This window comes from Athene noctua, chromosome 27 (assembly GCF_965140245.1).
Source record: "Athene noctua chromosome 27, bAthNoc1.hap1.1, whole genome shotgun sequence".
In the NCBI taxonomy this organism is placed as follows: Eukaryota; Metazoa; Chordata; class Aves; order Strigiformes; family Strigidae; genus Athene; species Athene noctua.
Window position 1 is genome coordinate 7,200,165 of NC_134063.1, and position 26,259 is coordinate 7,226,423.

The 26,259-nt window shown below is 44.2% G+C and overlaps 1 protein-coding gene across 4 annotated transcripts; it reads right to left on the minus strand.

The window, feature by feature from the left end:
* Positions 1-26,218, minus strand: DAZAP1 (DAZ associated protein 1). 4 transcript variants are annotated; one of them, XM_074928064.1, is made up of 13 exons: positions 25,838-26,218; positions 19,957-19,997; positions 19,331-19,497; positions 18,951-19,016; positions 18,220-18,327; positions 15,749-15,797; positions 11,107-11,189; positions 7,594-7,747; positions 6,100-6,129; positions 5,535-5,675; positions 4,541-4,723; positions 811-813; positions 1-314 (listed from the first exon to the last, which is right to left on the minus strand). In XM_074928064.1, exons 1-13 carry the CDS (start codon positions 25,867-25,869, stop codon positions 142-144), a joined length of 1,230 nt encoding a protein of 409 aa, XP_074784165.1. In that variant the 5' UTR covers positions 25,870-26,218; the 3' UTR covers positions 1-141. The 4 variants fall into 4 exon arrangements, with proteins under 4 accessions (XP_074784165.1, XP_074784164.1, XP_074784161.1 ...); XM_074928063.1 differs by having other exon boundaries at positions 18,220-18,330; positions 25,838-26,216; XM_074928060.1 differs by lacking the exon at positions 811-813 and having other exon boundaries at positions 25,838-26,213.
* Between the last annotated feature and the right edge of the window lie 41 nt (positions 26,219-26,259).

Below are 26,259 nucleotides of genomic sequence, written 5' to 3' on the forward strand. Positions count from 1 at the left end.
AAAAAAAAAAAAAAAAAAAAATGTTGTTAGGTTTTTCTTCCATCAAGTATGTGATTGTCACAAGTTCAGAAGTCTGGGATTCCTGGGTTCGGCTGGTACCAGACATCCCTGTGGACAGAATTCCCTGATTGCCAGCCCACGCTAGCGCCTGTAGGGGTGAAATCCTTGCACGTTATGGTTCTGTCCTCGTCCAAAACCACTTCCTCCTGCCGGTGGGCCACTGGATGGTTGCACCGAGGGGCCTCCGTAGGGAGGGGGTTGCTGGCTGGGATCAGAGAAACCTTGTCCGAAACCACTCAAGTCTTGTCCATACCCTGGGGAGAAGGGGAAAAGGCAGCAGTCAGCTCCCAGCTTGTCCCCACCCGCACCAAGAGGCAAATTCAAACTCCCTCCCCCCAAGCACGGCCTCAGGAACAAACACCTCGGTCTTACACCTTAAGGGAAGCAGCTGCTTCCAGCTCCTGCAGTGATTTACCTTCCGTACAGAAGAAACGGGCAAAAAGCAGAACTGAACCGGTGTGCAGAGATGGCAGGTTTTGCTTTTGAGGTAATCCTACCCAGGCTGGAAGTTCAAACTATCCTGTTACGGCTGTTCAGAAGCTTGAAGCGGCTTGCAGGTTTGCTGTCAGCTCATTCCAAGTATTTTTACTTTGTTTTGGGTTGGGTTTTTTGATGGGCTAAAAACTAGTATTGTCAGGTTCAGCAGAGATGAAGATGTAGCAAGGAAGATTTTCCTGAAACCTCACAGCTATTATACTGCAGCACCTCAGCTTGACTGAGCAGAGTTCTTAGACTCTGGCTTTGTTGAACCAGCTTCACCACCTTCCCTGGACAGTCAAAAAACTTCCTTCGCTGAAGAGACACACCGGAGGAGACAATCTTCAGCTCCCTTTCCAAAAACAGAGTACTGCTGCCCAGATATTTAAATGAACGAATCAGCCTCTCTTTCAAGGAATACTCAGCTCAAAAAATGTAAATGGAAGCTTGAGGGGGCAAAGCAGAAGCCAGAAGATTGCGACTACAGCGCCCGAGAGAGAACTAAAGTCCTTCCCCGAAAACTCACTGCACGGGCAGGCTCAAGTGTGTTTGTTGCGAGTTCAAAAAACAAAATTTCAGAACCTGACACCCTGCTGCTACCGCAGACGGCGGCGAACGCCTCCAGCCCGGCCGCAGAGGAGCAGCAGTCAGCCAGCAACTCTCACGTCCTTCTCCCCCGTCCCCTGCACCAACTGCACCCAAGGTCAGTCAGCTTTAAGCCTGATTAGGAACTGTCAACTAAAGTTTACACTAACGCGTGCTGTGAGTTACCCGTTAAGTTGTTCTTCCTCAGTCTGAGGGACTAAACCCTTCTGCCCGCTCAGCGGGGCTGAGACCACCACGCTCTGCACCAGAGCCCTGCCTAAGCCCGGGTTCAGCAGAGGTTTAGAGTAAGCACAATTTGGGGGTAGGAAGGCAGGGTGAAGATGAAAGACTTGCTGGAATTCTCGCTGCCAATATGAAAGACAACTAGATGTAAATTGAGAACACTGAGAAATTTAATAAAAGTTCCCATAATTAAATACAACTCTTAATCATAACAGTGGCATCAGTGCAAGCCTCTGCTATGAAAGATGGAATTAAGAGTCCTAATTACTAAGTACATTGCTGCAGTTCTGCTTCTCTCTATGCAGGCTTAAAGCAGGTTTAACTCTCTTAATCCAAAACAAAGTCTCTTAGCATGTCTTCAGTATTTCAATTTCAAGCTCTGCCTGTCTCTCAGGACTTGCTACCACTAATGAGCATTAAAACACATCTATCACAGGCCTCTATTAGCTCAAAATGCTAATCCAGTCGTCTTTTTTTTTTTTTTTTTCTTTCTCAGAGATAAGCAGGCAACTAAAAATACGATTTGATTGTTTGCCAGGGGGTGAAGCTTGGAGTGCGGGAAAAAAAAAAAAAAATCAAGTTATTCTCACTGTACACTGCAGTGTTACAGCGTTAAGTGGTGGAAACCACAGTTCTCAATTTGTTTATCATGAAGGAAACCTACAGCATAAACCTGAACAGCCAGACATTTAAGTAGATACTGTCTTCCCCTGGCTTTGTTAACGCCTGCTGCAGCTCTCGGCCTGCACCGGCGCCTCGGAGGAACATGCTCCAGCCCCCCCCCCCCCCCCCCCCCCCAAAACGGGGGCTCCCCTCCCCAGGGGGCTGCTCCCCCCGCTCCGCTCCTGCTCTCTGAAGAACCTGAGCTCCGTTTGATGCCACAGGACAAAGCCTCGCCAATGCAGCAGCTTGGGAAGCCAGCAGCAGCCTCAGTCCCACTCAGTGGTGAGCTTTCACTTCAGCCAGCTAAGGAACAGGAAGGGCTGCGCTGCCCTTGCTCACAAAAGTCAAACATCTGAGCCGCACTGATCCCCCCCCGCCCTCTTAGAAGAGACCCTGCAAGAAACACAAGTTAATTTCCCAAGGGCAGATATATCGAGAGCATTGGTTGTAAATAGGCACCACCTACCTACGGCTTCTCACTGCTCAGCCTGACCATAAGAGTGTAAACAAAGTATTGGCGCGTAGCCTGAAGGGTCTTGAGAATAGGAACCCAGCCCTAGTAAGAAATGAGGAGACCAGGGTGACGAACCCCAAGAGAGCCCTGTACAGAGATAATTTTTCAGGGTGAGGGAGACACACCCCTGTTAGCGTTTGAATTTACTAGTGTTTACATTCACCCCAGCTGCAAACATAGCAGCATTTAAGATGCTGTCAAGCCAGGACAAATCTTAAAATGCCACAACGATTAGATAACTCAGTGCCTCTTCAGAGCCCAGAAGCTTTACGCATTTATGTAAATACATGCAGATCAGCTAGACTGCCTATTGTACAGCAATGCTTATGCTAACTAAATTGCGATCACATGAAGTGCTAAAGCTCTTTAAAAAAGTTTCATAAAAGATTTTACACGCAGCTTTATGAGCAGGTGGATGACTCTGTGGTACTGCAGCATATTCAATACCTCTATCCCTGTCAGCACTAGTAACAGCGTTCAGGCTAGAAAAGCACTCGAGGTGAGAGACTAACTGCAGTCGTGGATGAAACAACTCATCTTCCTGGCCTTCCTCCTCAAAATGCTGTACTACACACCTCTTCCTCCCTCCTCCCTCCCTGCCCAGCACTCTTAAGAGACTAAACGCTGGCAAAGAGGCTTCCTAGAACATCCAAGAGGCAAGTGGTACCACACACACACCAAATACTGGAATCTCCACTCCCCAGTTTTTCACAATGTTGGAAAACAGATTCTTCTTTAACTTCCAACACATCCCAAATATTGGCTCCCCGCTGAGTAGAAATGATTGTGCACAGTATTTATACTTTATTTAGTAGGGTCCACCCCCTTCAAAAAGACTCTGCAAAGAGACAAGTTCTGGCAAGACAAGAAAAACTTCTTGAGTCACAAGGGCAAAGCCGTCTACGAAAGCAACTGTGTTTATAACAAACTGAAAAACGTTTCAAATAAATCAACATGAAAACATATGTTTGCTTTATAAACACATCTGAAAGGCTAATCTTCCTTCAGAGTCTGTTTTACATTTTTGGAACTTCGAATAGTATCTATGTAAATAACTTTATGAAGTGTTCATCTCCTAACAGTTTCTGCAGGCACTTCAAACGCAGCAGGCAGGAGATGGAGAACTTGTTCAAGTGGGGAACAGTCTTAACCCACGGGCCTACTGCATGAAAAAAGTTCACTTCAGAGGTAAAAAAATGAACAATTACTGTCACTTCAAAAAAAAAAAAAAAAGCAGTATGCCACAAAAAAAGCTCTTTGGAGAACACTGCTCAAAACCAGGGCTGAGTGGAAGAACAAGATGAGAACTCCCTCTCAGCTTCCACAGGGAGGAGCAGAAATTTTACTCAGGAGCACAAGCACTTGTCTAGCAATGTGTTGGTTTTGTTTTTGTTTTTTTTTTTATTTATTTTGTAGTACTGTCTGCCTGGCTTAAAACTTGTTGCATCAATGTCTTCTATCAGCTATCTGAAAGTTATCTACAGAGCACAGTCCAGCTTTACACACTTCAGACAGGACTATAACTTGAGACACACAGGAAAGGAATGGGAGGAAGGGAGGAAAAGGCACGCAGCTTGGATTCTTACACTGCTTGCCTCTCCGTGCTGTTACTACTCTTGAGGTCTATTCTCCAACCTGATCAGAGTCATTACACAAAAACTTGCCTTCAAGCTCCATGAAGCTCTTGGAAAAAAAGTTTTGACTACAGGTTCAGGGAGAGTGCAGATGAGTAACTTATCCTGGCAGTGCCCGAGTCTCTGAAGACTATTTCACAGCATACAGGCAGTGTTTTAGAGTTGATTAAGAAAATACCCCCTGGCTAGAATACTGCATGATTTAAGGATCACTTGAGAGCTGCTGGCTGGCATTCCCATCCTGGAGAGAAGTGCCTCAGCGTTAGCAAACTGTTTCTGAACGCTGACTTTCTACTCAAGTATAAAAGAAAAGCAGGAAAGGGAAAAATATCAAGCTGAGTTTATTTTATATGCAGTTACTTACCAAACTGACTATAAGAGAATTCTGGCTGAGCAGTTGGGGGTTTGCTCATGTCCTGAGTTGCCTGAGATGGTGGTGGTGGTGGTGGAAAAGCTAGTGGTGTTGCCCCTGGAGTGGCAGGTGGAGGGGGTACTCCAGGTGGGGCAAACTGGTCAGGTGGAGGAGGTGGAGCACCATAACCAAAACCTGCAACACGAGGAAAGCACAGCACATGTGAAGAGACACGGGAAAGCACCACCCTGACCTCCTGCTTGGCTTCAGAGGGCGATACAATTCTTTTAAAAATACTTCCAAGTCTACTAAAACCAAAGTGTTTGTTTCCTACAGCTGGCCATTCACTCCTACACTCTGGCAACCACTGTGGCTAAAAGACCCCCAAAACATACCTTCCAACGTGAACTCTCACCCCAAAGGAAGGCTGCAGCCACATCAGCCACCAACAAAGAGAAAGCGATAAAGTAGAACCAGGGACCAAACTCCGGGCACTCACAGGAACAAGTAATTTTAGATAACTGGGTGCTATTTTTAAAGCAGGTTTGTGACTTAGACTTTTCAAAAGGTGGCCTGAGGGTGTAGGTGCTAAAATCCTATTTACATTTCCAATGCCAGTTACGATCTTAATTCTTTAAGCTTCTCTGAAGATCCCAGTCTGTGTCTAGCCCAGTCATCACGCAGTAATCTCTTAACTTTTCTCTCAGATGTCGTAACAGTGGTACACCAAAAATCTAAATACGTTCAGCAACACAGATTTAAACTAGAGAACATACACGATTACTGCACCCCAGAATAAAGTAACCCAACTCACTGACAAAAATACTTCATGTAGTTAATTATAGCTCAGAAGACACAATCTAGGCAAAACATCTAAGGATGGATGAAACGTAGTGGGGAAAAAAAAAAAAAAAAAAAAAAAAATCCAGGTCCAGGGAAAGGTAAGCAAAAGCTGAAAAACTGAATTTGGTATTGGACTGTACTCAAACTCCTGTAGGTGACTTACTAAATGGTGGAGGGGTGCCATAGCCCTGTGGAAATCCCTGTGGAGGTGGGAACCCTCCCGGAGGTGTAGAGACTATGTATGAGGTAAATGGTGGTGGTGGTGGAGGAGCTCCTCTTCCTGGAGGAGGTGGTCCATATCCACCTGGAAAACAAAGAGAAACCACAAACTAAAGCGGCTTAATAACGAAAAGTTGCCGCTTAAGTCAGCATCCTCTAGATGGGGTAAAGCTGTTTGATAGGATTTCAGCTGCAGCCTCAGCTTTCTATGAATTCTTACTTTGGGAAACAGTTGTCCTCCGAGTACCCCCACCGTAAATAACTGCAGCTCAGTATGTAATTCCTTGATACCAACTTGGCATCGTTGGCAAGAGCAGGATGTGTGTCAGGTCCCACTACTGATTTGTTAACAATACACTATCTTCATTCTTTCAGGATAAATTCAATCAAGCTTTTCAATGTAGGTTAAATACTACAGAAATCCACAAATCACTGTGAATTCTTAAAGGAACTGCACCCTTGTTCAGTAGGATTTTTCCTTTAAAATTGCTCCCATATAACGTACTTACCAATTGCCTGTCCAGCTGGCACCCACATCCCTAAAACAGAACAAAAAAGCAACTTATAGATGCACTGAAGCTGCGTACCATGAAACAGGAATGACTTAAAAAGAAAGCTGATCTTGCTCGGGGCTCTGGCTATCCTCCCAGTGTCCCTTACAGATCTACTTCTACGGTCCAAGGAACAGCCTTGAACTATTTCTGAATATGCGATGCCGAAAAGACTCTGAATCACTCAGCAAATAACGCACAGAAGAGACAGCAGTCCCCAAACTCGAGTCAGATGGAGCCTTCAAGGGCTGCGAGCACACCGAGAGCAGGAAACTACCCCGGTATAAAGAACAAAACCACTGAGAGTCACAGACTGCATTATCCAAAGCATTTTGAATATACTACCAGGTTTATCTGAATTATTTTTGAAGTTTTTGAACCATAAACCCCATCATCTTCTGCATTTGTTGCAGCATTAAGATTGAAAGATAAATGCGTTTCTGTTTTACGTTAATCTCTGCAGTGCATCAGACAGCCTTCTCTCTACAAATAACCACACTGAAAATAATCCAGTTTCTCAATTTGCGCAGTTGCAGATTAGCACATCTGTGCAGAACGTCAAAGCCTCAGCTGCGGCTTTCAAGTTAATAAGCACCATGGGGAAACAAGCAATCCCTCCACTGAGGTATCATCTATTGTAGCAATAGATGAAGCAGTGACACTCCCTTTAGCCCCCCAGGTGAAAATTTCTCATCTATCAGAGCAAGCAAGTTCTGTTCTGTCAAACGCAACTCAATTATACCACCGTATTTCTCCAGAAGTTATCAAAACTGTCTTTGGATGAACTCAGCATATTTATCCTGTCTTCAAAATCTTGTGGGGGTTTCAGCCATCAAACCCAAAACACACGGCTGCTCCTTTCAGCCCTGAAGGGTTCAAGCTAAATCAAGAAAATTATATGCAGTAAGTGCTCCCCTGCACCACTGCTAGCCCCATAGCTGCTTGTTATTTTTCCGGGCTACATTAAGCAATAAAATCCAAAGACAAGACCATCTGTTTTTCTCTCATCCCTTTCAAATTTTACTTATAACTTCCTTTGAAACTGCCTCACCCTTGAAAACCCATATTTCAACAAAATTTTGCATTGGGGTCTCCCGCAGGCCACGAGCCCACAGCTGGAGCTTTCTCAACACCTTCGTGTTACCCAACCCCTCGGCGCCGCGACCTGGGGAGGGGCAGAGCCCAGCGGAGGGGGCGAAGCTGCCTGGGCCACGGGCTAGACTGGGCTCAACCCACCGACTTCTGCCCTACGACAAAGTCTTTTGGGAAAAGCAGCGAAGGAACAACCTCAGCAGACCCGGCGAGGACCGGCGTGTGGAATTTCAGCTCTGCTACCGGCGACCCGACGGAACCAGAGCACCGACAAACCCGGGAACGCCGTCACCTGCCAGTGCAACCAAATGACCTCGTGGTCATTTTGCGCCAGCGAGTCCGAGGCGACTGAAGCAGTACCTTGAGGGCCGTATCCTTGCTGCCAGGTCGGAGGGGGCTGACCTGCCCAGCCATTGGCAGCGCTTGGCATGATCCTGCTTCCCCACTGACTGGCACCGGGCGGCCCTGGAGTTTGGCTTTTGCTATCGCGAGGTTCTGCGCGTTTCACCTCCACCTAAACAAACAGAGTCACCACTTAGGAGAGATGGTGCAGGTTAAAAAACCCCCCTTCCCTTCACACACACCCTTAATTACACTTAAGACTACACTTAGCATCTTATGACTTATGTCTAAATACTTAATTATTAAACTTAAGGCCAGTAATTTAAAATGTTTCTCAGGTACAATATATATATGACGGTAGGACATTACAAGTCCTACTGTTGAGGTATTTCGAGTAAAACACATCCTACAAATCACTTATGTTTCATCATAGTACAGTATTCATTGGCTTTAATCTTAAAACAGCAGTACCCTCTTACAACGGCTCTTCACTTTCAAAAAAGCATAATCTTAAATTATTTATATACTAATTTAACGTTTAAGGCAGGAGTTAAAGGTGACATTTTCGGTAAGAAGAAAACTTTGAGTAAAGAGTACGCTCTGAAAAAGGGTACTAATGCTTTAACCATTCAAACATGTTTGGGGTTCATTTGAAAGTTACAGTTTAAACCCACCCCGTCTAACTACAATTTCAGCTCTGCTCATACCTGAGAAACACACATTTGTTTGTTTGGTTTTTTTGTTTGTTTGTTTTTAAACTTAGATTTTATTTAAATGTCTAATGGAAGATAAAGACTTACCTTCCCCAGGCTAACGCTTAAAGAATCTCAATTAACTCAAACAATGTCAGAGGGAATGGATGTGATAAGAGAATCTTACATTACATCTAACAAAAAAGTAAACAAACATGCAAGTAATAAAAATGGACAGTTGAGTCAATAAGAAGCAAATCTTCATACTGTGTTAAGTCAGTCACAAAAGCCCTCCTGTTTTTAAAATTAGTAAGCCACAGTGCTTAACTTATTTTATTCAAAGATAAAGTGTCCTAGTGTTCCAAGCCATCGAATAAGTGCATTTGACCTACTTAAAATAAGCTGCACACTCAATATAAACCTCTCTCTCAAAAAAAATCCAGTTTCTGATTTAATGAAACACTCTCAGCACTCATGCATGCTGAATTAAAGTCTTTTTTTTTTTTTTTTTATGATTAATTTTAATGGGTGCCAGAGTACAAAGAAAATAAATCTCAATCATCAATGGGCCTGAGTAGTATGGAAAATAAAGTATTCAGAATTCTTCCTGCCATGTCTTAAAAACCATTCATGTCAGAGAACAAACAGGAAACAGGCACAAGGCAAGGACAAAGCCCCCCCCGCCCCCACCCCACTGCAGATGCCCCAAGGACATGAGACATGACAGTAACCAAATCTCTGTCAGCTGAAGGCCCTTCCCGAGAGGAACCAAGGGAATTTTTTCAAAGGCCTCAAATTAATGAGTCTTAACACATTTGCCTCGAGGGAATTCAGTTATTGCTTACAAAAGCAGAGTCCTTCTTGCAATTTTAATTTTTTTTTTTTTTTTTTCCTTTCAACAACATATGGATTCATTTCAGCAATACCTTTTTAATTACCAAAAAGAAAAGAGATACCATTTTTTAAGTAGGCATTATTAGTCAACGAAGAGAGCGGAGTATCTGGAATTCATTAATCTATGCGGAAGAATTCCATTAATTTTTCAGTGCACATTTGGAAGCGGTGAACTGCCAAACTGAGGACTGAAAAACCCCCCTGTGCAATCTTCTTAGTGCCGAGGTTAAAATTCTACACCTGCCCAAAGCCCAGTTTACACCAAGAAATGAGGCATCTCCACTGCTCCTAGCTGACAAACCACTGCCCATTTCTGCTTTTTATGTCACTGAGAGGGAAAAAAAAAAAAAGGGGGGGGGGGCAGGGGGCAAAAATAAGATTTATTTCATTTTGGTCCTGAGATTATTTGGGAAACAATGGAGAACTCTGAATTAGCCCTGACGTATTCCGAGACCCGGCAGCGTAAGGGGTGACGTTTCGAAGGCTCACCCAGGGTTCTCCACGCTCTCCCAGAGCCGTTAGAGCTGATGTACTCTCCTTTGTTCCTATTTATACCTGGCGTGCTGCTTTGTGATATGACCTCTCATTTCAGTGGTTCATGTAGGTTTAAGGCAATTCCAAGGGAAGATCAGAGGATGCATGTAGGATATAGACGATTCACACACGGACCGATGCACATTTACTGCTGTCGGTGCCTCTGCGCGCAAGTGGGAGTGCTCCACTGCTCACAAGAGGAAAATACTAGTAACCAAGAACAGACACTAGTGGTCTTGATTACACAAGCACATTACTTCATTTGCTTCCTTTCCGTTATTAGGAACCCCAAAACAAGTTCATAGGAATAAAAGCATTATACGCTACACGATGAACCAGAATTCCACTGATGTGCAAGAATATATCCCCTTCTAGCTCAATATATCCTTATATCAGCACACAGAGAGACTTCAGAAGACAATGTAAAATTAAACAGTGCAACAATTCAAGGAAAAGTGACAGTGTTCTTGTGTTCCCCTCAAATCTATTCCCTAAGGCTAGCAGTTTACTTCAAAAACTGTGGATAAACTGCAAAGCTACAGGGACTTTACATGTACTAGAATTTCCTGTGGTCAGTTTTTCTTTAAGAAGTTATTATTTCCTCTGTATAAAACTTGGGTGTCCTGCAACATTTACTTTGCTCTTAGTTTTTTTCCACAGGTACAAGCATGTTCCTTGCTGTGTAACATCAAAGCAAGCCTAAAAAAAAAATTCCTCCCTATCAAACATCCATTTGCTGACAACACAGTATGAAGATGAAACAACCAGAGGTCACTTAACTGCATTGTGGTTAAATACTATATAGAGTACGTGGGTTTGTATCAAAGTTTCACAGTAAGTGACCCAATTTTTTAAAAAACCAATCCTTCATGATGTTTTTCTCCTTTTTCTTTTTAAGTTTAAGATTACATAAAGTAGGTTGTCTCACACCACCTCAAAATTTGAGTATCAAATACACATCTGAAGGAGTGGTATCTTAAACCAAGCCTTGAACAACTCAGATTTCATTGGGATTCTGATTTTCCAACAGCTGGAAACAACTAACTTCTATCCTTGCACCTAAGCAGTGCTCAAAACATCCTCAATTCATTCCCCTGCGAGCTGTGCTCAGCCAGAGCAACCCCCCAGGTCTGTAAGCACAAGGCCTTACCCAAAACAAGACAGCCCACAGCCTAAGTTCTCAGGCTTTCAAGATCCGTGCCTCCCTGCGGGCTAAGCCCAAGCTAACTGCCTTCCCCCGCTGAAGCAAACTCAGAAGACTTTCCCCACCTTCATGGATAAAGCCTTGAATTTGGACTTACACGCTCTCCCGCCTAACTGAACCAACTACTAGGTTTTCTTCACCAGTGAAACTGCTAGTTGCCCAAGACTTGGTTCTTTCTTAAGGTAAAATAAAACTACAACTACACACTTTTTTGCCCATGATGTCGTGAAAATGCATGTTGACAGCCTGGTCCACTGATTGTTCGTCCTCGAAAGTAATAAATCCAAAACCTAGCCAACGACGAAGAGTGAATCAAGGTAGCAGGGTGTTGTGACACAAAACAGGATGATGAACAGTATTAGGGGCGGACCAAGGGTTCAAGCAGGGGTTTCAGATAACCGAGACTTGTGTTAAATTCTCAAAAAAAGTCAATCTGAGAAAATTGCAATGGATACTTCCTGTAATTAGGCAATTAATGCCTCATCTTGGTTTCACACATGCAACTTACAAACGGAGCTTGTTAGCTATCTTTTAATTTGGTTTTATTCCTAACCCACCTACCAGGAAATGGAAAAAAGTGCTAATATAGTCATGAATATAACTGTGCCACAGGATTAAAAACAAAATACTTGTGGGACAGCAGATTAAAGTCAAGCAACTTTGCTGCTCCTATCTTTGATTCAGCCTAGGTTCCCAAGGAAAAACTATTATGTCCCTGCTCCCCAAAGCTGCAAAGCAACTTCCTCCCATCCCTTATCCCGTCTTCCAATTAGGGAATATTTTCCGTGGAAAATAAGAAAGTTGTCTTTGAAATGTAGCTGTTAAAGCATGAAAAATTTTACCACTCCATGGATGAATGAGAAGCTTCAGAAGCTAACAACCTAGATCAGAGGTTCTCAAGTTTCCACACCTTAGAAAAAGCACATAACAGACGTTACTCCCCTCAACACGGCAAGCCCTGCCAGCTAAAGAAGTGTTGCTTAGACAGAATGCGATGCTTGTTGTCACGTCCCTGAATCTATTTTATTTCTTGTATTTCCTGTTGGTTTTCTACTGAAACAAAAAAATGTATGCAACACCTTCAGTCCCTCTTTTGCCCAAGCCGTTGCTACTGACTCCTCCAGATCCCCAAGAGAGGCTCGTGCCTCTTATCTGACCGCAGCCCTCGATGGTGGCAGCTCAGCTGAATCCAGCAGCTTTTACAAAGGTTGCGGGGGAGCGTCTGGCACCTGTAGAAGATGCTGGAAAAGAGGCAAAGCCCCAGGACCAGATCGCTTTTGGAGGTCACACTCTGAGAACCACTGCACTTAGGTTGTAGCTGCTGATACTGCCGAGAGAGTGGCAAAATAGTGGTTAATTCCACAGAACACGGCGGCCGGTTCATGCCATCAACCACTCGCGGCTGGTGTAACAACCGAATCCCAGGAAAGGTAAGAACACATGCAAGTACATAAATTGTGCCATTCTTTAGATTAGCTAAGGGTAGAGCAATAAAAATTAGAAAGAAAAACAAGGTGCGGCATCAAAAGCATATGGAACATGGATGCATTTCTGCTTTTCTGAAACCCAAGATTTCCCCCTTGGTTTGCATTTTGCTTTGCAGCTAGTGCTGACAGCAGCCATATATTGCTCTAAAGCGTTAAACAGAAATACAGTATCTATAACAGTTAGTGTCTCTCTAAGCTTATCCAACTGGGTTGGGTAAGCCCAAAGAGGCCTATTGTAGAGAAAGTTTATATATAAAAAAATACACAAAGATACAGGCCAAAATAGATTCCAGCAGGTCAAATTCTGCTGTCAGCAACAAGAGCAAAAGACATCACTAAAATAAAAATAAAAAGGAAAAAACTTAGCATTTCCCACACACAAGAGACTGGCAGTATAAACGAAGTTTTGTTGACCTGTGATGAAAGCAGCCTCCAAACTGAGAGCAGCATTTCATCACAATATATTTGTCTGCGGTTAACTAGCAATCTAAGTATTAGAGCCAAAAGGAAAGTATTTGTATTTAAATCACACACGTCGTATTACAGCCTTTATCTAAAAAGACATGGGAAAGAAAACTGATGGATACCGTCTACATCTGCAGGTTGCTCGTCTAAATTGATTCCAAGAAGACTGAAGGAGGGGAATAGATTGTGGTACAGGGATGGGGTTTGGAGGGGGAGGAGGAAGAAGAATAACGGGTTGTTGAGGAAGCCAGTAAAGAATAAAAAAAAAAAAAAAGGGGGTATTTAAAAGGGTCAAACACCACGAGATAAGGAACAGCGAAGAAATCAAGAGTACAATACACAGCAAAACTCCAATGTGAAATTTTCAATACAGTAAAAGTGATGAGCTCTATCATCCAGTAACTTTATTTTTTTGAAGAACGGGACTCTGCTGAAGGCCAGAGAAAGTAATCGCATTTAGCAGGAATCCAAGTGGACTGCTGACCAGAGCAGCCACGCTGGTTTGCAGCCAAGGGGTAGAAGAGAACAAACACAGCAAGAACCTGTAAAATTACTTCACAGTTGCTGGTTTAGCCAAGACGAGGAAGCACGAGAAGCAGAGAGGGCAACAAAGCCACTGTTTCTTTTAAGATGTAACGAGGCTGGCTGAGCTTATGCTTGGGACTCCGGAAAGAATTTTGATGAGAGCGCTGCCTGCAGGAGAGCCAACAGAGCAGGCAGGGACTGCGAGGGAGCAGAGATGACTCGGGTACTGGAAGACACACAGCAGCTCCTCAAGGGCGTCACTGAAGCTCCGACACTAACCCAGAACCTGGTTCCCAGTGTTCTCGTGAGAAGCTGAAGGTAGATGAATGCTACAGGGATTAGTAACAGGGATCATTTTTTCCCTCCTCCTACCAGCAAACCAGTCAAATGACACGCAGTAAGGGGTCCGGCTCAGAACACGAGGATGGTAGAGCTTATGGAAGAAGGGAAAATTCAGAGCAGCACGAGAAGATGGCAGTGAATTGGCCTTTTAAATTTTATGAATATATAGTCACTTAGGTATCGTGTTAAAAGAACAAGCGTACAGACTGAGCAGCAGGCTGTGCAATAGAATACAGATCAGAAAGAGAAGGCAAGAGAAAAGTGTATTCTGGGATGCATGACCAGGAGTACTGAATACAAACTATGAGGAATTTTTCCTAGCACCCCCCCCCAGGGACTAACAAGGCCATTTTTGGAGATGACAGTTAGTTACCACACTACGTAAAAGAATGTAACAGTACAAAAATGAAAGCCAGAGCAATAGGATTCGAGAACGTTGTTTAAGAAGCCAGAGGAATGAAGGGAGAAAGCATTCTGCAGTACATCTGCACGCTGGATGGAGACACGGGGTTTTCAAACCTGGGCCTGTTACCACCCGTAAGTGGACCCAAAGCCCTCTATTTATTTCCTTTTTTTTTTTTAGTATAGCTTTAAGCAGAGAAGCATTAATTGAGACCAGGATTAATCCAGACCAGGCACGATGGTTTAGTATCTTTTGCTCAGGGGCTGCAAGGCTGGGATTAAGCATTACAAAGATAGAGATGATACAATAATTACTGAGATATTGCAGAACTTCAGCCACAAATTACATTCAGATGCCCGTATCTTTGTCTCCACTGCTTCCTCTATTTAAAATCAGATGCTCTAGAGCATTGAAACAGATGAATTTACGTTCTGCTTAAATAAAAGGTGTCTGTTGAAAGAAGATTAAGATAGCTAAAGCAAGAAAACAAAAAAACAAATATATTGAAACTTCGTTTACACTCCAATAAAAGACAAAGCCCGTCCCTCCTCTGACTGTGGAACTGGCCTGTACCTCTGTGATAAATTATCACCTAGAGAGAAGAAATCTAAAGAGATATCGTTAATCACAGTCAAACAATTCACAGAGAGAAAAGAAAAAAAAAAACAACTTACTTAACATTACCATACTTTACTATGAAACACTTAAATATGTCACTAAGGATGTATGTCTAAATTAAAAATAAAACTAAGACTTAACAGCTTAATAAATATGAAGTGAAGAATATATTTCTTAATAATGAGTCAGAAGAGAAATGAAAGTTCAGATGGCAAACTATTCTCTAGCATGTAGAACATGCTACAAGGTGGTCAGTGCAACTAAGCTTCACGTATTTAAAATATTGCCTCTTAATTGTCAAACAGATGACAGATGCAATGGGAAGTGGATGACATGAAACTTGCTTCATATTTTGACCAAAGGTTACCAACTTGATTAAATAGTCTAGTGAAACTTCCAATTGTTTGGGTTTTTTGTTTTGTTTTTGTTTGTTTGTTAAAAAGGCAGTCTAGCATACAGGGATGATAGGTCCCAATCAGAAATTTTTTTTTTTTTTTTTTTTTCAGAATTCTTTAGTGTAGTTTAAGAAGTGGTTTTCTTTCATTTTAAGTGAAGCCATTTAACCAAAACAAAAAGCAGATAATGGATGGATTCTGTTCTAATCTCATGTTCAGAAGTACTCTGAACTGGAGTACCCCCCCATGCAATTACAGACAGCAACATACCTTTCATGTGGAACAGGAGAAAAGTCTGCTTTCCCCCCCCCCCCCCCAATAGTACCTTAAAGCCACAGGAGCGGCTCGAGAATCAAATTTCATTCAACTAAAAAACTAGCAAAAAAAACCATAAATGAACATGAAACATCTGACTTTAAATGCACAAATACCAACTAAAGCTGTAGATGAAGAGTCTAGACTTGAAGTGATATTTGCCCAGTGAATTATTCTTTTTCCTGAGGCAACACAGAAAAAAAAAAAAAGTCTACCTTTTCTGATGGTGTGAAATAGTTTGCCATCTGACTATAGGAGAGTATGAAGAAATTTCAAGGACAAACTAGATCAGCCTTTACCTCGGGGCCTCTGTTTCTCTGCGTCATAGATCATTACAACTTCAGTGACCTGGAAGAGAGAAGGGAAATTCTACTCACTGTGCTACCAGGGGAGCGTTAGAAACAGTTACTACAGGCTGGTTTCCCGCACTCTATCCACAAAGCACAATTAAATGCTCCATGTAGCCATCAATACCAGGCTGTCCTAGCACAGCGCAAACAAACTGGGAATATTGCTCTTCATGGGAGTTTAAGAAAAGCCTGAGTTCATCTGTTCTGAAAAGATGCTACATTATGGCTTTTTAAGGTCTCATCACACTTAAGATTTTAATCTACCATTAAGGTCGCTACTCTATTTATATCCATACTATAGCCTATAAAAACCCCCCAAAGGTTTCTGGTTTTCGTACTATTCATCAGCGTAGCTTCATAAAAGATTACTTTTTCCATTTTTAAACATTTTCACTCTCAACGTGGAAAGCAGCTGTAACTCCAAACACGTTTAAAAATTTGCACAGCTTCTCTGAATTACTTGAGTATCAGTGTGGCACAGAGTGCATTATAAATCGATGCTTTAAATAGCATTACAAAACCCCCCTAAGTTACGATCAGTATTATTGTGATTTTTAACATTTTAAAAAACGGAAAAAAGAAAAAAAAAAAAAAAAAAAAGGAAAATGCAAGCTGTTCGAGGGCTTCAAGATTTTTTTTCAGAAGAAGCACCGCTGTGACCAGAGGTGTAACATTTATGTCAAAGGCAACATTAAAACAGTTGAAAGGAACTGCCTTTCAATTTCTCAGATGGAGAAAAGCAGTCACAAAACGTGTGTGATCTCACAGAATCACATCTGTGCCTTCAAGTCAATCTTAGGATATTTTTTACTAGATCCCCTGAGTTAGCTTAAAATCTGACACAAATTCACCTTTTACTTACAGCTAGAAAACACACTTTTCAAGTTATTACACCACATGCACTCACTTGGATATATCCCACTGGATGCTAAGAGCTGGGATTTGTCCCCATTTGGGGATTACGCCAGGTGACAGTGCCAGATTTTTTCCCTCACTGCTCCATTTGGATCCTTTTCTTCACACTGGTCTTATTTACCAAGCAATTACCATGTCTAAGAAGCAATGCCTGCTTTTGTCTCTTCACTCTGTGGCCACAAAACATAGATAAGAGCCTCTACTTCTCCAAAGATAACTCATTAGCAGCACCAGACTCCCCAGTTTCTAGACTATTGTTAAAGTTCTACTACTTACTTTTAAAGGCACTTACACTTAGTGGCTGTTGCCTTCTATATTTGGTGGAACATAACCCTGTATCTCCCCAGCCATCCAGAGGTCAGAATTGGAAAGCCAAAAGTCTGTGAGGAAGAGCCTTTAGAACTTATGCTCCACAGCTATGGAACATGCTCCCCCATTTTTATTTACAAATCTACTGCAGCCTTTCAAACTAAAGAAACAGTTGTTAGCCATTGCCTTTTATTATTTTTTTTTTAAATTATCTTAATCAAGTTTTAAATACAGTACTGTTGATAAACTTAGCCACTTGAGAAAGAATCAACAAATCCTTTGCTGCCACTAAGAAGAGATCTTAGAGAAAGGTGATAAAAAAAACCATCACAAGAACACACTAAATGCCACTCAGAGGCAGCAAGTTCTCATCCACTGGCACAATCTTGAATATAACTCAATCTTTAAGTTTCTCAAGAACTCAATCTTTAAGTTTCTCAAGCTTATTCACAGTTGAATTTAGTAATTTAGTTCAGTAAGTTTACCATCTTAAAGGGGCAACAATAGCTGGGATAAATGGGAATTAAAACTAAATCGAAACCAAAAACTAAAATTGGAAGATATAGTCATTTCAGACCAAGGTTACAAACTGAATTAAAACCAGGTGTGTAACATCAGTAGGGTTTATCTCTAGAATGGAGGTTCTAGGGACGACAGAACTCAGCTGATTCCAGATGACAATTTAAAAGCAACTACAGTCACCAAAATAATGGCAGGGGGCTGCAGAATTTAACCTATTTGTACACGTATCTAAGATCCTCGTCTTTGACTACAAGTTCACGGAAGTACTCACTGTTCCCCCCCCCAAAAAAAATCCAACAAAAGTGTTTTTAATCGCCAAGCTGTAAGTTATCGATTGAAAAGAGAAAAAAAAAAAAATCATTCTTAAGACAACTTAACCCAGGAGTTTTTGCAAGGAGGCAACAGAATAATTCATCAGGTAGACTTAAACAAGAGAAGACAGAAGCAGCAGAGGAAGTTACACACCAGAGCAATAGATTCTGACAAACTGCAAGATACATTTCAAGATGATGACTCTTTACTCCAGTTTATCACAAAATGCTTCAGTACGGCCCTACAGCAGTTTGTTTAAGTTAACCCAAAATGTGACAGCTTGACGAAATCTGAGAAAGGGCAGTGGGGAGGGAAAGCATCTTGCAACTGACTGATAACTGCCATCATGCGGAATGACTCACCACTCCGAATTTCTTGAAGTATTCCCTGAGCTCTGTCTCGCCACAGTTATGAGGAATTCCACCAACAAAAATTTTATTTGATTTATTGTTATCGCTCCTGGATCCTTTCTGCTAAATCAAGGAGGAAAAAAATTCAGTCAGAGGACAATAGAGTTGGCTATTTCTATCATTTTACACTTAAACATGAGCAATGGTCTCTGGTGGGCTGAGGGGGAGCCACCTCCAGGCTTGAAGTCTCCTAGTCATTAAAGTGAAGCAACTGGATGTTCAGAGCTCAGAAGTTTCATGTTCGCAGTTATAACCCAGTCTCTGCTCTTGAGGAGATCAGAGAAGTAGGGACTGTGTTCTGAGGCCATTTACTAATTTTACAGTGAAATCATATTAACCCACAGAGTGTGAAGCAGCTAGAAAAGAGCATCAGTCCTGTGAGTGCACTTCCAGACACTTGTTTCAAGTTTTGAAGAACTCGACTAAAAGCACTAAGAGCTTAAGAAAACACCACACCCACAAACTGAGTCTGACACAAAGTGTTTGTTAACACTGTATTGTACCTGGAGTACCATGGAAATCTAACTAGAAGACATTTTAAAGAAAAAAAATTTACACCCAAGGCCTGTATATCGACTCCTGATTTTAAAACGTGGATATAATCCAAGTGAATTCAATCAAACTACTAGAAGGGAAGCCAAAATTGGGAAACAGGCAGGATACACCAAGTATCTTTTCCTTACCCATCCTTCCTTCGGTCGTGTCCTTTCTGGTTGCATCCCCCTAGGTGTACATGGCTTTGGATCAATCTGGAAGAAGTTCCAGTTTGGTCAGATCTCAGCGTGCAGAATATTGTTCTAAAAGTTACGTTTATGGCAGCTGAACACAGCACTGCTGAAATCCAGCTCCTCAAAGCTATCAGCAATACATCGCTTCTACAACGTGACACAAATCATCGGGTTAAAACTGTCTTACAATAATCAAAACCAACAACCAGGTAACTTTTACGCTATCCAGTCTGCAAATAAAAAGCCAGAATTTAAAACAGAACTTTGAAGCAGCCTGGAGCAGAAGGTTCTGATGCGGAAAAAAAAAAAAAAAACAAACGACAAAAGCAACTTACATTTCGGCCATCTAACGTATGAGGTCTACTGGCCAGTACTGTTCCCACACAGTTGGGGTCTTTAAATTTGACAAATCCAAATCCTCGAGACTGGTTTGTTGTTTTGTCTTTCATTATTACACAGTCTACAACTTCTCCATACTGGGAGAAGTAGCTACGAAGAGTTTCTGTTAAAATAAATAAAAAAAAGCACATATTAAACAGAACCAGATATTAATTTTCCCATGCTGTGCTCACAATTATGAGGCCAAAGATAAGCAAACAGCTGAACAAGTGCAAGCTCATCTTCTGAAAGTGATCAAATTTTACTTCTTCTAAACAAATGGTATACAACAGCTTATTTCCACTCACACAGAGGAAAGCAGTACTGTGGTAAAGCAATGACAAAATATTGTCGCCTTCTGAGGTGACAAAACCTTCAGTACCAAACACCGATAGAAAATACAAAACCAGACGTGATGAACACGAACTCTCTCCACAGAAAATGTGATTCGTTAACGGGAGAGAGCAGCACAATCTCATCCCAATCTTCCTACCACAGTACTGCCCGTTACAAAGCCACGGATCCGTCCACTGTTCTGCTCTTCACAAAGCCTGGCTCAACGACTGTAGAATACATAGCTTACCTTGCGTTGTACTCCAGTCCAAGCCACCCACAAACAGTTTTCTGCAAATGAAGCATACAGCAGTTTTAGGGTGCTACACGACAGATGCTTCATCTTATTTAACACAGAAGTCAGCTATTCTGAAGAGGTCTGGCGGTACCGGGGCCTCCACAACACACTACAAAGCCCGTTCGTCACTAGAATTCACCATTCTTTGTGACAGCTACTTGCTGTTTCATGGAGATTCACATAAAACTGAAGCATCCGGTTTTGTGTATCACAAGCACAAACAGAGATCGTAAGCTTATCACAGGAATACATTTTATTCTTTCATGCAAAGAGAAGACAAGAATATCAGAGCAGCCTAAGTTTCTCCAAACCGCTTGTTTCCAAACGTCTGAGCAGGCCGCGTGGCTTTGCAAAATCATTAGTGTAGCCAGAAGGAAAAAAAAAAAAAAACAAAACAACACAGAACATCCCATGGAGAATATTTATCTGCTCTTTTGGGGCAGAAAGAAGTTCTACCATGAAACACTTCATAGTTCAGAAAAATATGTATAAAGCGTTGCTGAAATTTGAAAACTGACCCAAGAACGCCGTTATCAAGTCACTGTACCTGGTTAACCCCCACTCCCCCAATTAAAACGGGACGTCTGGATTCCTGCCAAGGACTGGAACCTTGGCTCCGAGTTACTTGCAGGACTTCTCTTAGCAACTGAAGAAAACAGCTGCAGGGTCCCTGCAGTTCCAGCTGAAGGATGAAAACAAAATCCCAAACTTCTGAGATAAAGCAACACCCACAGAAAACCAGACATCCCCGTTTAAATACCCAAATCTGTTTCATTAACTGCTTAAATCCCAGGTTAAGGATCAAGAGGCGTGCAGTCTGCCATGAGGCCTCCAAAGCCAAGTTCAAAGAACAGCTGAGCTCTCCTTAAGTGCATTTGCCAGCTGAATGTTACCAGAAAGATAACTGACAACCAAAATTGGTTAAAAAGATTATTCTACAAAAAATACACTAGCAACACAGCTGCTGCAGCCCTTTTGTAACAGGTATTGCAGCAAAAATAACACCTGACACTGAAGTTTCAACACGATGTTACCACCTCCTACATCTAGAGCTATCGCCACATGAAAAGTAACGCCAGTGTTTGAAGTTATTTAATACCAACTTACAAATAATAAGCAATGTAAACGCATCTGCCCCGGGACGATCTGGCCAACTTTCCCGTGCCAGAAGGTCAGAGCCCAACGGGCATCGCAGCTAAAAGAAACAGATTCCACAGGACGGAACGCTGAACTGGGTGCAGCGGGTGGATTTGGGCACCACCTGAAATTTCTGTATTTGTTCTCTAGCTGCGTAAGTGGGTAAAACTGAAAGTGTGTGAATTTTTTCCATCCTCAGATCGAAAAAGCTTAAGTCAGCTCTCAGATTTCCTTGCCCCTGTGTTCTCAAAGTACTGTCGTGGTAAAAAGTCCTTCAACTGCTGATTAAAACAAACAAAAACCCTTCATCCATTCCTTTTATATGATACTCTCTCACTCGCCCAGAAAGACCAGCCAGAATGACTTTTGTCTGCCATTATCTTCTAGTTAAATGAAAGCAAAAGTATAACTACCCAGTTCAAGTCTAAGATAGAAGGCAAACTTGTGAGGCAAGTACTAAATAACAGAGCAGCACTAATTTGGCAATTAGTTGTGAAACCATTTTATAATCTAGTTTAAAGATTATCTCCAAACAGATGAGAAAGTCATGGCTAAAACCCAAACCAAACTCCACGCTTAAAACTTAAATCTGAACCAACTCATCTTCTGAGAAGCTCATCCAAATCCACACCATTTCGTGTCGGAGCACGCCAAAGAACTTGGGTAAGCGCGCAAAGGGGAGCAGCAAGATGCCAGACTGCCTGCTTTGCAACTCTTTATCAACTCCAGGGTGTGACAATACTTCCATGCAAAGCAATTTACTCCATAATTAAAGGTTAGTGCAAAGCCACCTCAACACTTGGCCCTTTTCAGCAAGAAGCACCAACTCGAAGCTGTTCTGTTAAGAGTTTCACGGGTCTGCACAGACGAGGGTGAGGGCTGGGGTAGTTTATCTCTGGAGGATGCCCTCCATTTCTCTTATCAGAGCTCAAAGAGAGGAACCATATTCTGCTTCTTTTTCTACTGGCCCTCGGGTACACCCCAGCACAGCTGCAGCTCACCTGAGGATGGGAATTTGCTCACCTTCCCTTACATGGGGAAAATTGAAGTTCTAACAGAAAAAAAATTAAACTTCCTCTCACCTGTTTTTTTCAGGAACAGGTAACTGCAGTAAGAAATCACCCCCCTGCTCCCCAGTCAGAGCTGCCGGTGCCCGGGGAGCACCAGGGAAATAAAGCCTCGCACTCCCGTGTAGCGGGGCAGCCTGCAGACAGAACCCACGCAGACAAAACCCGCCGACACTTCTCACTGCGATTCGCCTCTCTGTGATGTGACTTCGTGTCATGACCCTCACGCAACAGCCAACACTGTCTGAACCAACCCCTTAAGAGTGCAGGTGGGCTACACACCAAAGTAAGGGGTGACTAAATTCGGGGTTACACGGTACCTACGCGTCTTGTTCCATCGAGGGAAACTCTATTTCTAAGTCACTAGCTGAGAGGTGATGTGGTCTTGCCTTCCAAAAAAAAAAACCAAAAGAACAACTGTTAAGCCCAGATCAAAGCATCATCTTAAGCAGGGCAGAAAGTAACTGCGGTGGTAGCATGTAAGGGAAGTAAAGTCTTCAGAGTGCTGAGAAAACAGTGGCTGCTCCTGCATTACCGTAACGCATCCCACAGCACAAGCAGGACGCCTCGGCCTGCTTCGATGGTGAAGTTTCTCTCAAAGATCAGAAACTTCCCCCCCAGCCAAGTGCTCGGCTCGTGGCACCACTTCGAGGAGCCGATTCCACCCCAGCAACAGGTCACTCGTCTTCTGGTAACAGCCAAAGTTCCCCCAGTCCTCAGCACGCTCAGACCTCCCGGTGGCTTTGACTGTCCCTTCAGGACGTTTCCTCCACACAAACTCGTGTGCCCTTTCTTGTGCCATTACTTTCAGAGGAAGTAAGTTCTACAGGGAAATAACTTTATTTCCTAATGGCAAAGAAAAAAAATAACTGATCTAATGCTATATTCAGATTAAAATTCTGATATAGCCTGTGACTGTGTATCAGCTACATTTTAGGATTTTTTTTTGTTTTAAACTAAACTTGATAGCTTCATATATAATATCAACCTATGTAAGATCAATCTGCAAATACCAGCTGCATTCTGACAGAATGTCAAGCTGTCTGCAGGGACAGAGGACTCCCTGCAGTGCACGGTCACTGAAACCTCTCAATTCCATTATTAATTATTTGTAGTCACCCTACATACATTTAAACAAACAAAAAAAAGCCGGGTTGCCCAAGGTCAACTACAGCAGCTGTATGTAAATACATGGTTTGCATTTATAAGCACACTATAGAATGTGAAAAGCCAGGACTACCCTGCCTGGGACTCCTCAGTGGCTTGAACACTGAACAAACGCAAGACTTAACTAATCCCTACCTAACACAAAAATCTAGATGTGGTATCCTACAAGACGGCTGCCACATGCAAGACAGATGTGTGAAATAACACCAGGCGAGTGTTCGCTCCCCTGTGCTCAGCTGGCATCACCAGCCCGTTCACAGGGTCTTATGTACTCTGCCTCACGGCCTCCCAGACAACTTTTTGTTCAAAGAGTTTACGGGCTGGTAGTTATTACAACGATGCTATCAGTCCGAACCTGCCGCCATCACCATCCTCATAGCTACTTACACCAGGCTCAAACACGCGCGCCCCGGGAAGCCACGTAGGTACAGGCCGTAGCGCTGGAAGGACGCGACAGCCCATCCCCGAGGAACACAAAGCCCATTCCTGGGCAGCTCCGTCCGTCCTTCCGCCACCCCTGGCGTGAGGATGCGCCCTGCCCACCACCGAGGGAAGGACCCCGACCCGCACAGCGCGCTGAAGGGGACCAGGAAGTGGAATACTGACTCCTCAGAAGCCACAGGGCGTATAATAAGTTTTAACCAAGTTTCATGAACCCACGTGTTTGACTTCAACTGTTTCCTGACAAAGTTTTACTTGCTAATTGATTCTTTTCTGCCATAAATCTGTCGCTGGAGCAGCTAACCCCAGAAAGCACGTACAGGTGTTTTAAAACCGCTGAAACAAAAGCACAAACTCTTTGCCTACGTAAAACGATCTAGCAGTTTGATGAACATCTCTCCTTTCTCTCAGCACAGTCCCAACCACCTACATCCTGCAGGACAGAAAGATCAGCACTTTTCTTTCATTTAAAATAGTCCCAAGTACTAATTACAACAAATAACACTCCCAAGGCCCTACCTAGACCTATCAACACCACTCCAAGGCCTACAGCCTTTGTAAGTAGTTTTTCTTATCTTAAAATCTGTCTAGAGAAGTGGTTAAACTCGTAACTTCCTATTAAGACTTGCATCTCACAACAGCCTTCAAAACAGAACTTCCTTCACACAACTACAGGCAGCTGACTGCAGTTTATGCTTTCACCTTTCTGTCTGAGCACTTCTGGGGGAGGAAAAAGAAGAAAATTTCCATCTCTGATTAAAATCCAATCCTTTCAAATCTGATTACACCTCAGAAGGATCAAAAATCTAAGCAGTTCTGCGACTGGGAATGAGCTCTGTGACAACCGGGCCCGGTCAGGATGAAAGTTGACAATATTTCACCGAATAACTCGCTGCCTGCACTCACCTACCGATCAGGTCTCTCACAGGCCACAAGATGGTAATTAAGGCCCAGGACCAAATAAAAATAATTTCAGAGCAAAACCTACACATTTAAGCATGGCTCATGCCGTCTGCGTCGTTCACAGCAACATCTTACTTTCAGAACGGTTGTCCTGCCTCTTGTATTTTTAAGACTGGGCAAATCAAGAACACGCACCGTAAATAAGCAGCTTACTACGCGCTGGAGGCAGCGTGAAAACAGAAGCCTGGTACGTGTCCACCGAAACAGGTGACCAGTTACGACGTGAGTACTCTGTGCCAAAACTTGCACTGAGAGCCGAAAAGCCCTTTTTTTTTTTTTTTATTATTTTTGCTGTTTTCAGTTCTAACGTGCCAAGTCTATGGTCCCGTAATTTAAACGTCGCTAGGCTTCAGAAGGCAGCTCGGAGGCAGAACAGCACCAAAGGCACCTCAGGAGAGCTCGACCCGCGTCAGGGTATTATCAGCTTGGAGAAGGCACAAAAATCGCTGGAAAGCCTTTAAAGTAAAACCAGGCTTTTCCGGGCTGAAATCCAGCCCGCGCCCAAGGCCAGCTCGCAGGAGGGGAAGTTGGGGAGGGCAGCAGCGACCAGCGCCGGGACTCCTCGGCTGCCCCGGGGAGGGAAGCGAGGGGCGAGGGGAGGCTCCGGCCGCCGCCTTTGTCCTGCCGCGGTCCCTCCGGGCGCAGGCGGGGGGAGCCCTGATGAGTCACCGGCACAAAGTCACCGCCGGGGTTTTACGCCCCGTCCCCTCGTTACCGACGGAGAAAGGGAGAACGACCCGCGGCGGGGCCGGGGCTGCCGGCGGGGCGCGGGAAGCGCCGCGGGTGACCTTGGGCCGCGCGCACCTGCCGCCGCAGCCCGCCGCGGGCCGGTCACGTGACGGGGGGGGGCCCCGCGCACCCTCCCGGTCCGCAGGGGCCCAGCATGGCGGACGGGCCCGGGGGCGAACGGCGGGGGGGGGGCAGCCCGAGGCGACCGGAGGAAGGGGAGTGGAGGGCAGCGAGGGCGGTCCCCCCCCACCCCGGCGCGGGCCTCGGGGCGCAGCAGAGGGAGGCCGGACCCCCGCCCCTCCCCGTCCTCAGGCCGCCCCCCCCCTCACCCGATCTCGTCGGCGCCTCCCACGCTGTTCATGGCGGCGGCTCCTCGGCGGTATCCGGGGCCGCGCCCGGCTCTTCCCTCCTCCGGCGGCGGCGGCACCAGCGGCAGGTCGCGGGCTGCGGGCGGGCGCTCCTCGCTGTCCCCCGTGGTTTGTGGGGGTTTTTTGTGTGTTGTTTGTTTTTTTTTTTAATTTTTTTCCTTTCCCCCCCCCCCCCGGCTCTCCCGAGCTGCGCAACGGCCGCCCCCGGCCCGGCCCGGCCCCCCCCCGCCGCGCGCTCGCGCTCCCTCAGCGCCACCAACCGCCGCTGCGCGCGCACCTGCCCCCGCTACGGGGTCTCCGGGGCCGCGCCCAGGGAGGGGCGGGGCGGGGCGGGGCGGCGCGCGGGGGCCGACGGGAAGGACAGTCCGCCCGCCCCACGTGCG

What these genes read in the sequence shown, in the direction of transcription:
- DAZAP1 (XM_074928063.1), bottom strand. Translation starts at nt 25,869, where the DNA reads ATGAACAGCGTGGGAGGCGCCGACGAGATCGG. An exon ending in GGAGGCGCCGACGAGATCGG is followed by an intron (nt 19,998 to 25,837) that starts GTGAGGGGGGGG and finishes CTTCATTTGCAG; the next exon opens with AAAACTGTTTGTGGGTGGCT. An exon ending in ACGACATCATGGGCAAAAAA is followed by an intron (nt 7,748 to 11,106) that starts GTGTGTAGTTGT and finishes CTGTTTGTTTAG; the next exon opens with GTGGAGGTGAAACGCGCAGA.